At 35.9% G+C, this 13,623-nt stretch overlaps 1 protein-coding gene across 2 annotated transcripts in view; it reads right to left on the reverse strand.

Annotated features, from left to right (window-relative positions):
• UTRN (utrophin) overlaps positions 1-13,623 on the reverse strand; it is a 406,557-nt gene that overhangs the window by 208,453 nt on the left and 184,481 nt on the right. Inside the window, exon 52 of one of the 2 annotated variants that reach the window (XM_060753499.2) lies at positions 13,048-13,237. In XM_060753499.2, coding sequence (XP_060609482.2) covers positions 13,048-13,237 — 190 coding nt within the window. Of the gene's footprint in view, positions 1-1,784; positions 2,559-13,047; positions 13,238-13,623 lie in introns of those variants that run through there. The other variant, XM_060753500.2, reaches the window with a different exon arrangement.

A 13,623-nucleotide genomic window follows, 5' to 3' on the forward strand; every position in this document is an offset into this window, starting at 1 on the left:
GTGGAAGAGACTGGGATTGAAATGTGTTTACCAGGAATGGAAAGAGAATTGTGAGCAAACAACTTAGAACACTTTGTATTTCTACTGAAAACCTAGAAGGGTCAGTAATTTAACATACTGTTTTGCTTCATCTCACACATCAGAAAATGATCGTCTGATCAACAACTTGGAATCCAGTTAATAGTTGACTGAATGAATTTCTGTGTCTCAAATTACAAATAGTTTCCCATTCATTGAAAAATATGATTAATGTTTATTAGGAAATTATTAAGTTCAGCAAGACATATATATCACTTCAGACATCTGTTTCACTTGAAGAATAATTTCTAATGTATTAGTAATATTACAAGGGAGCTTCCTTGCTTGTGCAGAACAACCAATATTTTGATATAAGATAAACTTGTTCACTTGCAAACATGGTCAATCATATTTGTTTACAACATCTGAGATACTTGTATGTAAGTTAGAAGAGTCTGTTTCTTCCTGAAAATGAAGCATTTCCATGGAAAAGCTCTAAATGTAGGCAATATATCCTTTTTTTTCCCCTTTTGATTCTCCAAAACAAAAATTATGAAGAGAGCCATGCTTTCAAAGTTGCATTTGTATAAACACAAGAACCATCAGTACACATATGGTTTCTGAATAAAGCAGGAAATCAACAACATTCATAGGACCAAAACAACATAAACATTAGACATTAGTATTTCCTATATACAGTTCAGAAGTAATGGAGGCTAAATGAAAAAAGTATATCCAAGGTTCCAAAAAAATCTTCTTTCCTTGTACAGATATCCAAAGACAGGGAATATATTTGGAATTTAACATTCACAATACATCAGCATAATTTAACATTTAACACTGTTGCACAACTGTAAGTGTGCAAATTAGAAACACGGTGCAGATAAATTACACATATTAACTATTAAACCAGGGCTGTCAGAAGTTCTACTCCAAACAGGCAAGTAGTTTTCCCACTGTGATAATTATACTCCCTTCCTTCTTGGATCTTTTTCTTCCTGGGTGTTGTTTTAATGATCCAAAGTTATTAAAGAGAATCCACCCAATTTCCAATAACCTAGGAGAGGAACTTTTTTACTTCCTCTGTCTCCAAAACATTAAAGACTGTGCAAAGAAATCATTCTGTAATGAACTTACAGTCCATGGTTTTGTCCTGAAAGTTAACCAACAATTCAATTCAGCATATCAAAACCTTACTTTAAGCAAACATTTGGAACTACTTCCAGGGCAATGAAAGTTCTGCAACTATGCAGAACTGATGGGACAATAATCTTTAAACACACACACATCACAACTCCATGAAGAAGATAACATGTTCAAGTGACTGACAAGACCTCTGAGGCATTTTGGATTTCTTTGGGATGAAAGAGCAAGGCTATACATTCCATTAAATACATCAGTTTTACTATCTTCCAGATTAATTTTTTAAAAACAAGAGCTGCAGCAAATGTCTTCAAGAAAATATATACTACTTTATTCTGTAATTTGTAACAAGCAATGCAGTTTGATAACACAGTGTGGATTTCAATAAAATAAATGTTAGACTAGTGATTTAAATCCACTTTATAAGAAGTAAAATTCCTTAGAGCATCTTTCCTAAGAGCACTTTTAAAAGAAGCCATATTTAAGTTTTAGTAACTATTGTGAATATTTCTACAAAAATATTTCTAACATTTGATCAGATCAGACCTGCTAGCCATGTGTTTCTGCCAAAACAACTATCCAATTTCTTAAAGAAACACAATTGCTTTCCGGTTTTAACTCACCTTGCAAAGCTTCTGGTAACGTGGAGATGAAACTGCCATTCTCTGCAAGCGATGCAACAAGACCACAACTTTCTGCAGAGATGTTCTCACCACCGCCATCATTTTAAGTTTGCCACACTTCTGAAGACACCTCAAAATTTGCATTATAAATGAAGAGCAACTATCATTTCCTCTTGGTCACTGGACAGTGATTTGCCAGCTCTCTGAGCATGCTCGCTTCCAGGGCAGTTTTTCCGAGTGACAGACTCAGAGGCAGTTAGCATAGTGTTAAAAGTAGCTCTGCTTTTAAGCAGGCAAATACATACAAAAATAAATGCTTGCCTGCATCCTCGAAGCCTTATTTGCTCAGTAGATCCAGATACAGCAAGTTGTTGATCAGACAAATATGCCTGCTATTGAATGGCGAGCTACATGCCACCAAAGGTTTATTAACCGATGGCATAGAGCTGCAGGAACAAAGCAGAATTCCTCTGGGAAGCCTGCCCCGACATAATTGCAATAGTTCTCCTCCTGGATATGCTTCATAGGAAAACAGGGAATGCCATTCCTTCCCTCACTCTGGAGGAAGATGTTCTCTCGCTCTCACTAAAAGCAGCTCTGGCAGAGCTGTGGAGCAAGTGAATAGCACAGTGTGCTATAAATCTTATGAGAAGAGCAGAGGGATACCTGCCCTAATTATATCAGCCATACGTTAAAGGCTAATAAATCACATCACAGCAGCTTTCAAAAGCCAGATTATCTTGCACAAAAGGAAGACCTGCGAGGGGCAAAACCTTTCCTGTGGAAACTCTTAAAGCTAATGCACTTCAATAGCTGCCAAATGAGTATGAATGTCATTATAATGAGACTTCCAATCAGAAGCTTTTCCCTGAACAAGTCATTTGTAAAATATAGTTTTAAAAGATATTTAGCTATTGATTACTCACACTCACCCTGTCCCTCCCGATAAGCAGATTCTTCACAGTTTTGAACCTTGATAACAAACACTGACATGTGGTATCATTTAAATCACTTCATAACATGGCAATCATGCATCAGTGAAGGTTTAACAGTGAGAATACACTACCAATATCACAAAATATGATAATATGCTATAGCAGGGCACAGTCTGAAGGCATATGGTGCTGCAGTCTTGCTAAAGCAAGGAAGTTTGTGCCTGGGTAGGACAAAGACCAAAAACAGACTTTCAAAGAACTCTACATATACCTCTTTTTTTTAGAACAATGGAAGAAGAAAAGGTTGGATATAAAATAAATAAATGTTATTTGCCAGATATACATCTGAAAATACAGCTATCTGTAGGCATATCTGTGGCCGAGTATTATTTTTTTTCCAAGGATAGTCTCTTGGCAGTAGGTTCATAAGTGACTCTAGGGACCTATTCTGGATCCACAATGAGGACATAGATTTCCAGGTGAAAAGCAGTCACATCAAGGGTTTGCTTGATGTGTCTTCCTCTTGGCATGCTTCTCTCTTTTGCCCTCTATTTGTGTATCCTCAAAAACCATAGCACTGTTGGTAACAACTGGCCTCCAATTAGAACATCCAAGTGCCACAACTTCCCAGTTCTGTGTTTATTTCACATTTTAACACTAGTTTTAAGCTCATCTTTAAATCTCTCTGTCTCTTTTCTCCACTGGCATTCTATTTTCCGTCCTGTGCTGAGAGTAAATAACTGTTTTGGGAGACAGTGATTGGGCATTTGAACAACTGGCCATTCCAGCAAAGTTGATGGCAGAGAATCACATCAATACTGGTGGTCTTTGCTTCTTCCAGAACACTGACGTTTGCCCGCTTGTTTTCTCAAGAGATTTGCAGATTTTTTTGAAGGCAATGCTGATGGACTCTTTCCAGAAGTCAAAAATAACATTTGTAGATGGTCCATGTTTTGCAGGCCCCCCTCTCTCCTGTCCTTCAGAAGGATGGTAAAAACTTGGCTGTAGGACCAAGCTTTCGGGACAGCGCAATAAAGCAGCAATAGGAAACCTTACTATGCCAAATAGATGCAGATGATTGAGATGTTTTTAAACAGTGTATTTTAATGTTGACACAAATGTTTTTAATGTTTATGTATGCATATAATTTATTCATGTCCCGGCACTGAATATTTGCCGTTTGTATGTTATGCTCCACCCTGAGTCCCCTTTGGGGTGAGAAGGGTGGAATATAAATGTCTTATATAAATAAATAAATAAATACATAAATAAATAAATAAATAAATAAGGTTGGAAAGACAATAGCTTTATAAACAAGCATCTTGGGATCTCTATGAATTCCATTCAAGGGCCGCATATTAGGGCATAATAATGACAGCCCCTACACCTGTGATAAATATATTGAACTTTTCCACAAATAAAAAGCAGACACACTGAAATCACTTTATTTCACTGCGTAATAGTCACTACCATGTAATAGTCACACCTGCACCCCATTTTGGGATGCATAAATTGGTATGTTTAGTGTTCATTGCATAATAGTCACACCCTTAGTTCACTGACCCACACTTGGAGCTACAGAGCTTCACTTGGCTGGGGGGAAAGTGTGACAATTGTGAGGTGAAATATAGTAGGCATGAGAGGGAGGTAATGTGAAGTTCAACCATAAAAAGAGTACATGGTGAGCAAGGGGCAGCACTTTTAGGTCACCAACACTTCATCTCAACAACTAAAGAAATGACTTGTTTTCCCACCTGCCATGATTCCATATCACATTATTCTGCACTGTAGGAATGTAGAGACCACAAGGGTAAGAATATTATAAGGGAAGGACCTCAGACGAAACCAAAGATAGTCAGCACCTCAAAAATCTCAGCTGGTCAGAGGGAGTTATTCTGATTTTTGACAGGGAGGTAAGCAATAAGATTCTATTATAAATGTAGATATTCATTTCAGGATTTGTTCTAACAAATATTTGGAGCCCAAGAATCACCAAAGTAAAGCATAAATAACTTAATCTTCTCCATGAGTATGCGGGGAGGCTAAATATTTTAGAATGTCTGTATCACTCTCATATCAACACAACCCTCTGGCAGAATATGAAAACTATAGAGATAGATTCATGCACCACAAAAAAGAAGAGCATGTCAACATATTTCTGCAACACTTTATCCAAAATTAACAATATACTAATTTGGAATAAAACAATTAGAGCAGTAAGCTTGCATTAAGTAAAAAAAATATTCTTACAAAATCCATTTAGGGATATAAGTGTTTTCCCTTTCACTAGCCTCCATTTTTTTATGATTTCCATTATGATGCTGAAATCTATTCTGATTTATACACTGGGTAGATGGTGAAGCAAGCTTATTGACTGATGCTAGACCCAGGGAGCGTACTCTTCCTCCTTGTTAAAGCACCTGCACTGGTTGCCAATATGTTTCCATGCCCAATTCAAGATGCTCATTTTGACATTAAATGGTTCAGGTCCTACTTATCTAATAGCATCTGCTCATACCAACCCGCCTGAATGTTAAGATCTTCCAGCAAGGCCCTTATTTATTTATTTATTATTTACAGCATTTGTAGCCCGCCTTTCTCAGCCTTACAGTGACTCAAGGCGGCTTACAGAAATTGGCAGAATTTGATGTCATATATTCATAAAGTACAATTAAAAACATTCAACCTAATACTATATAAACCATATAAACCATTAAAACCCTTCTCTCATTGTTGCCACCATCACAAATGCAGTTGGTGGTAACGAGTAGGAGCGCCTTCTTGGTGATCGCTCCAAACTTTTGGAACTCCCTCCCCAAGGAGGTTAAAACAGCCTCCTCCCTGACATTTTTTTAAAAGTAGCTAAAGACCTTCCTGTTCACACAAGCTTTTAATGAAGATACTTAGTCTGGAATGACAGGAAGGGTAACTTTCAGTGAGTTGTGCTAAGTTTACGATCTGTATTGATGTGTTTTCCACAACAACTGCATTTGATGAATGTTTTTAAATATGTTTATTTATGCCTTATTGTAAACTGGTTTTACAGGTTTTTGTTACATGTATGCTCGATTTGTATTGCTTTTAGAATGTTGTGAGCTGCTTTGAGTCCCATTTAGGGAGAAAAGCGGGATACAAATAAATTATTATTATTATTATTATTATTATTATTATTATTATTATCTGCTCTCCTCTGTCTGTTTTGCTGTTAACACATGCTCAGTAAGGGGTTCTGGAGGCAGCTGCTGTGTAATTTGCCTCTTGTAGGCAGACACATATAACTACAGTATGATTGTTTAGAGTAGAATCCATTTTTTCCAGCTCAAGTTTTGTTTGCTGCATTGTATTGCATAAGTCAACACCAAAAGCCTGTTTCTCCAGTTTTTCAACAATAAGACACAATAACTTCCACAAGGATTAGAAATACTACAGGATTTGCTGCAAGACACAACCTGCAACACCTATGCCAGGATCACAGACTACAAACCACAGAGCAGGCAAACCACGGGCAAATTCCTTATTCACACATGGGACACTGGCCAAATAATAAATTACATCTCAGGGGATAAACACAGATGCCATCATCATCACCGTTCCTTTCCCCTAACACTGATTGCTTGTTAGCTTACAAAAATTAAAACAAAGCACAAACACATTATTGTTGGAATGTAATTAAATGATCCATAAAATTGAACCAATTTAAAATAAATTGATTACCAAGCAGACTCCTCTATCTCATGGTTCCATTACCACCAGATCAGAGAAAACTTCAAGATCGATGAAACAATTGGCTTTGAAACAAAGACATCCTTCTGGGACAATATATTAACAACAGACACAAAACTCATAAGAAAAATATACAACCAGCTACTAACCTGGGCCACAGAAACAGAGCAAGTTAAGACCAACATGATAAGCTGGGCAAGAGATTCAGGTCATTCAATATCACTAACTGACTGGGAAAAAATCTGGAAAAACAAAATTAAGTATACATACGCTACAGATCTAAAGGAGAATTGGTACAAGATCTTCTATAGGTGGTATTTAACACCCGAAATCCTTGCCAAAATTAATAAGAACAAAAAAAAAATCAATGTTGGAAATGCGAAAGAGAGAAGGGCACATTTCTACACATGTGGTGGGAATGCAAAGGGATAAAAAAATACTGGATACAAATTCATAAATCAATTGAAAAAAATCTTAGAGATAAAATCTGAACTAAGACCAGAAACCCTATTATTAGGACTCCATAACCTTAAACTGGAAAAGAATGAAGATAAAATAATTTTTTTACTTAACAACAGCTGCTAGGATGGTCCTAGCAAGATTGTGGAAAAATAAAGAAGTACCAACATTGGAACACTGGACTCATAATAAATATGGATATTTTAACTCAGAGAATCTCCCAAAATTACAGAAAACCTCAGAAAACCAACGGAAATCAGTATTAAAATTCATAAAGGAGGAAAACAATGGGATGTACACAATAGAGATATAAAAAACAATCCAAGAAAAAGATGAAAGTAAAAGAAAAATAAGGGAGTAAACACCCTATGCAATTAACTATACTGACATTTTTATTACCTTTAAGGAAACTAGCCACAAGGCGCAACATAAAACTCAATATTTATTTCAAATACAACAGATGGGAACAATATGTGAAAGTTAAACTTAATATGTTAAATCAAAAATGTTTGTACCACTCTGGATAAACCTGGAAGTATCCGATCCCCACCCTCGTCCCCCCCCCCAACCAGCATTCCCTTCTTCCCACATGTGATCCCTTCCCCTCCCCCCCCAACTCCCTTCCCCCCACCATAACCTTCCTTTGTAACCTTCCCTCACATTCATTCCTTGTTTTTATCAATGTGTATGTAAAATAAAATCAATAAAAATATTTTTTTTAAAAATAAAATAAATTGATTACAAAACCCAAAACATCAACCAATTATTGGGCCAATTGTAAGAAAAAGAAAGTGGGCCACTACGGCTAGATTGCAGACGCCATTAAAACAAGAAGACATGAACCAAAGAGGAAAATATAAAAATAAGCACGCATACATGTGGAGATTTTTTTAAAAAATTAACTCAGAATAATACAACTGTGCTGCCTACCCATTGAATAAATGACACTCGCCACCACAGATTTTCACTTGGCCCACATTAACCTTCCTTCTGCTTTGGAAGGGGAAGAAAAATTTAGTAAGAAAATAAATTTTGGCAGAATTGGAAATGCATGCAACATTAAACTCCTTGTTGCCTAAAGAAGTAAATCTTGTTGCCTAAAAGAGGAAGTGGAAGCTTTAGCTTCTATTTTTAACTGAGTGTATTTCATGTAGACCCATAACAGTAGTTTTGGGGATAAGAGCAATGATGAGAAGCAAATGGCATGACATTCCCTCATTCTCCTAGCAAAGACTGACCACAGTTTTTCAAAGTGTACCAGTAAACACAAAATACAAATTTGTTGAATACCAGAAATCAATGTTACTAGCTTCCTTGCCTAACTGAAAAGAGGAAGCTGAAAATTCAAGATCCCAAGGACTGTTTGTACTATAATTCTGTGTTATGCTCAAACATAATATCTGAAAAGGGATTTTTTAAAGAATCAAAAGTCTTATTTTCCTCAGTCCATTATTTAAATTAATATTCCAATTAATTTCTAATATTGGACCTATTAATTTCTAATATCCAGTGTATATAATGGGTTCAGATAAATTTCATGGTGATTATCAAGTGAAATGATGTTTCTCTTGTTGACTTGTACTTTTCAGCATTCATTACAAAGCGCACACACTACACACAACTATTCAATTTCTTCCATTTAACTATTTAGATTATACATTAGGCATGCATATATGATTATTGCATGGGATGCAACTTCAGTATTATATCTCTCAGAAACTGGTAGGCAGCTTATGCTTCTTTCTTTTTAATGTGGCTGCTTGACTCAACTATCCATGGGAATGAGCTTATGAACTCTTGAGCAATCCTAATGTGATTTTTGGTATCATACACCCTCCAAAGATTACTTCTCTATATTCCCTTCACATTTTCCAAGTGCTTGGAACTAATACTGCTTACTGCTTCTCAGGCCTACTTAAAATAGAACGTTTTTGCCATCACATGGCCATAAGCTTTTTTTGGACAGCTCAAAATACTTCCGTTATTAATGATTAATACTACTTCCATATCATTAGTACATGAATGTTGAACTTCATTTTACCATCCCCAGCTTTCCTACAAATCTATCCTATCACAGTTTTCCAAATTCTCATCTTTCTTGATGTCATTCACCCTTGATGCTCATATCTGGTTTAACATAAAAACTTTCAATAAAATGCCAGTTTAAAATTAGTTTGACCAAACCATCAGACATCTGAACACCATCCACCTAGGCAGTGCTTTATTTTTTTCCCCAGCAATACTCAAATGCTCATTTTTTAAAAAAATAAAAAGTTGCTTCTAATATAACACATATTCACATTCAACTGGACACCTTTCCCTCATTTTCATTATTCCTTAACCGTATGGCATGTATAAGAAATCAGGTCAACACTAACCCTAAGGATAATTGCTAGCATAGCAGTAGAGATTTTAAAAATGTAATTCCCAAGTACTCAGAGAAATGAGAAACCAGTACACTGAAACATATTTGCACACTCTGAAGATCCTGAAAATACCACAATTTTTCCTCTTTTTCTTCAAAGATGTTGCGGTCTGTGCTCATGTACTTTTTAGCCTGCAAAAATGTGCATGTATGCATGTTCTCCAGTGCCATGACACATACTTCATGGCACAAAGCACTGAGGGAAATTCCAAAAATACCAATGTATGATACAAATTGAAATAATAGTCAGAAAAGAGAGTTGTAAGGAAAACATTAACCTGATTAATATTTTCTGCTTAATAAGCGTATCATTTGAAAAACTGAAAATTAAATGTGCCTTTCAAAGGGATATAAGGAAAGCATTGAGGAAAATCACAAATTGTTAATGCCAGAGTATGTTTTGAAGGACATACATGCTACGTTAGCTTTGTTCTGGGCAACAGAAGAGAAAAAGACCCTAAAGTTGATTTTTCTTTTGGAAGATAACAAAAAAGTTTTAAGAATATAATCAGTCAAGTCCTCCTATTATTTGTCATAAGGCCGAGTTAGGGCAGAATACACAATTAGTTGTTTTCTTTCTTTTTGTATGCATAACTGGATAATGAATAAACTAAAGCCAGATCTAGATAAAATTATTCTGGTAATTTACAAATTATTACTCCTAAAATATTGATGGTATATATCCAAGAAATAATTACAACTACAGTAATTCAGAAGAAAATAGTCACTACTAGATATAAGTGACAATATACAGGAAGAGGCTACAATAATTCATTATTAAAAATAAAATGAGAATAAAAATAACAGGTTTCATGACATTGTTTTTCAAAATTTAGTAGGATTCACTGGAATACATATTTAATTTGAGGAAAATATATTTCATATTCTACATTATAATTCTGAAATTCACATTAGTTTGTTACTGATGTCTCTGCTGTGAAATATTTGGGAAAAGAGGGACAGTTGGCACTTGGGTTACACTTCTATGGATTTGATTATTCCAGAGTTTGATTAATGCGTTAACTCTAGGAATTTCTGGGTCCTCCAGTGTGACTCGATGACCAATTTTCACTGTAAAAATGTGCCAGAGGACCTAGAGATTCCTAGAGTGAACACTTCTCTAAACCAGTGATTCTCAACCTGTGGGTCGCCGTGTGTTTTTGCCTACAACTCCTAGAAATCCCAGTCAGTTTACCAGTTGTTAGGATTTCTGGGAGTTGAAGGTCAAAACATTTGGGGACCCAAAGGTTGAGAACCACTGCCTAGACATTTGTAGGTCTCCCCAGTATTATTCTATTTCTGGCAGAACTTGACCAAACTGTAGTATTGGAGGACCCAAAGATTGCTAGAGACTTAATCTCTTTGGTAAATAATTTGTGGTTTCTTTTAAAAAGCTTGCAGGGGTCCTGCCCCCTAACTCCAGCAAATGTGGTTGGTTGACTCTACTTGGCAAACTTCAGTAATCAGCAAAATTTCATCAATACAGGAATAAAATCACATAATACCACAAGAGACTGTGCTTTGTTTATTCATTCCCTTTGCACAGTATGGAATGCAAATACTTTCTCTGTAATTGTAACATTAAAAAATGAAGCAAATACAAGAACATAGTAATTGCCTTGCTACTTCAAAAGAAAAGTTATTTTGTTTAAATGCCTGTTCAAAGGACCATTTACTCCTGGGGACAGAGGTGATCACAGGCCTTGGGGCTGCACACTCCCTCTGCTACAAGAAGAAAAGTACAGGAGCTGGTACCAAAGGTTTGTTAAATATAAGCTCTCCTCAGTTATGTGATTTCCAACTGCATCTCTCCAGCAGAGTTTAGTAAATATTGGACTATTGCCCCCCAAATATGAAAGCTTGAAGAAACAACACAAAGCACAAAATGTTATTTGTTGTGGGGAAGATATATCGGTCTATTAAACTTTGTTTTCCTAGCAAAAGCAACTGTAATATTTTGATAACTTTTCAGTAAACGATAACATCTGTACTTTCTTCTTTCTGGTCAAAAGGGCAGTTCAAGATTTTATGCAGATTCAAGGTGTTTTGTGTACAGTTTAACAGACACACTACAGAACTGCTTCAATGTCACGGAATATTCTGAAACACACAGCCTGCAAGTGGAACCAGAGAATCCAGTGTTTCATATAGAACCAACTCTGAGAATAAGGACACTGCCACAAACCTTTCAAAAAGTTGTATTGTTTGAAACAAGCACATGTTTTAGCTGTTTGTTTAAATTACCTTATAAAAGAGTTTGTTTTAAAAGGGATAAGAAAAAAGAGGCAACTGAGGCAAAGTCAGCACTTTATAGCCACAGATTCTGCAACTAGGGATTTAAATATCTCCCTAAAATATTGCCCCTTAATGCAAGCCTTGATTTTGTAATTTGATATAAGGGACACCATTATACTAGGTCATTTTATATAATGAGGTTTGAGTATCCAAGGATTTTGGTATCCACCAAATACTGTAGATAATTCCAATATGTCTCCACAGCCAATTGAAGGAGTGAAAAGACAGCTCATGTGAAGAAATTGGAGCATAAGAAGAGCCATATTAGAGAAGACCATGACATATCTAGTCCAGTATTCTGTTCACACAATGGAGAAACCAGTTACCAATGGAAAGCCCACAAGCAGCACATGACAGATAACTGCTCATTCTGGTAAGATAGAAGAGAATTCACCGTTGGGAATTTCATAGTCTATTGCTGTGGCTATCAAATTACATTTTCAGGTGCATTTTCCCCACTTTTTTAAAAAGGAGGGCTTCGGCAACTCACCAATCCCTTTGCAATTCACATTAGAAAGATTAAAGAGATCCTTTTTACATGTAAACTCTAGGTGAAGGAATGCTAGCATTGCCAGTTCTGCATATTTCTTATTAACAAGCTCTTCATTGCTAAAAGCAAATATCATTTTGCTGACCATTAAAAGGGTTTTCCTGTCACTGGCACTGCATGCACACAGCTAATCTATGCGTTATTCGGTTTTCTTATGTATTGTGCGCTGAGAAAGACTACATTATAGAAGACAATGAAGGGAAATTGTTCAAGGAGAAAATGTATTAAAATATTTGATTAAGATGAAACTAACTACAAAGAGTTTGCATGAGTAAATGGGACAAACAAAGGATTCCATAATTATAAGAGATTCAGATTAAATATTCTCTTCTATCAGAACACAGTAGAATAATTGTTTCATGCTTTAACTAAAGTATTCAACTACCAGAAATTGAAAACCAAAGATGTATAACTGCACTATAGGCCTACAGAAAAGTACAGAAATGTTTAGACTGTGATCTTGGAAGTTCCAATAGGCTACAATGGAATGCTATCATCAAACCAAACTACCAGTTCTTAAATTCTGATTTGGCAAAAAAGGATGAAAAAAACATTTGCACTGTGAGAGTTTCCTTAAGGTAAATTCTCAGTTTTAACTCCTTACCTATATCCATTCCATTTTCATTATTTGATGGCTTTCCATGTTACATGAACACCTTTCCTTTCCAGTAGGCATTCAACCTGCCAATCTGTTAAAATATGTACATTTTCCTGGCATGTTAGCCTGAACATCTTTTGTATGCTTCTTTGTTTCTGCCTCCCACTCACTGGCTTGATCTTACTGTTTGCATGTATTTCTTATATGCTTCCTTGAACATTTTTAATCAATAAAAGCTGGGTCAAATATTTTAATTAACAAACTTGCCATGCTCTTACCTCCATCTGCTTTTTCAGTTCCCTTCCAGAAGAGCTGTCCTGAAGAGCAGGGTCCCGTTGTGATGCATCTGCAAGGACATTAACTGTAGCTTCTGCTTCTTGCAACCACTTGAAAAAACTTTCAAGGTCTTTGAGCAAGGCCTGCACTGTCTTCAGATCAGCCTCCAAAGCATTCTGCCTATTAAATGTTCTGCAGGGGCAAATAACAACAACAGCAATATCAGGGGAAAAAATAAAAAGGTATCAATTATCTAAAGTGATACAGTTGTTTCTACAGTTGTTTTGAAGTGCAGTGCTGAAGGAGAGGTTTAAGAATACAATATACCCACCAAAAAGATAAATAAATGGGTTCAAGAGCAAATCAAGCCTAAATGCATGCTAGAAGTCAACATGATTGAACTGAGTATACTCTACTTTGGAAATATCATAGATAATGTGACTTACTGGAAATGCTCAGTTGGATGAAAAACAAGAAGAAAAAAGAAAGATCACATTATGTATGGATAGATTTGAGAAAGGAATGTACAATCTTGAGTCTGCCAGATCTAAACAGGGTTCCTGATGAAGGTCTCTGAT

This window comes from Anolis sagrei, chromosome 1 (assembly GCF_037176765.1).
Source record: "Anolis sagrei isolate rAnoSag1 chromosome 1, rAnoSag1.mat, whole genome shotgun sequence".
NCBI classification, from domain to species: Eukaryota; Metazoa; Chordata; class Lepidosauria; order Squamata; family Dactyloidae; genus Anolis; species Anolis sagrei.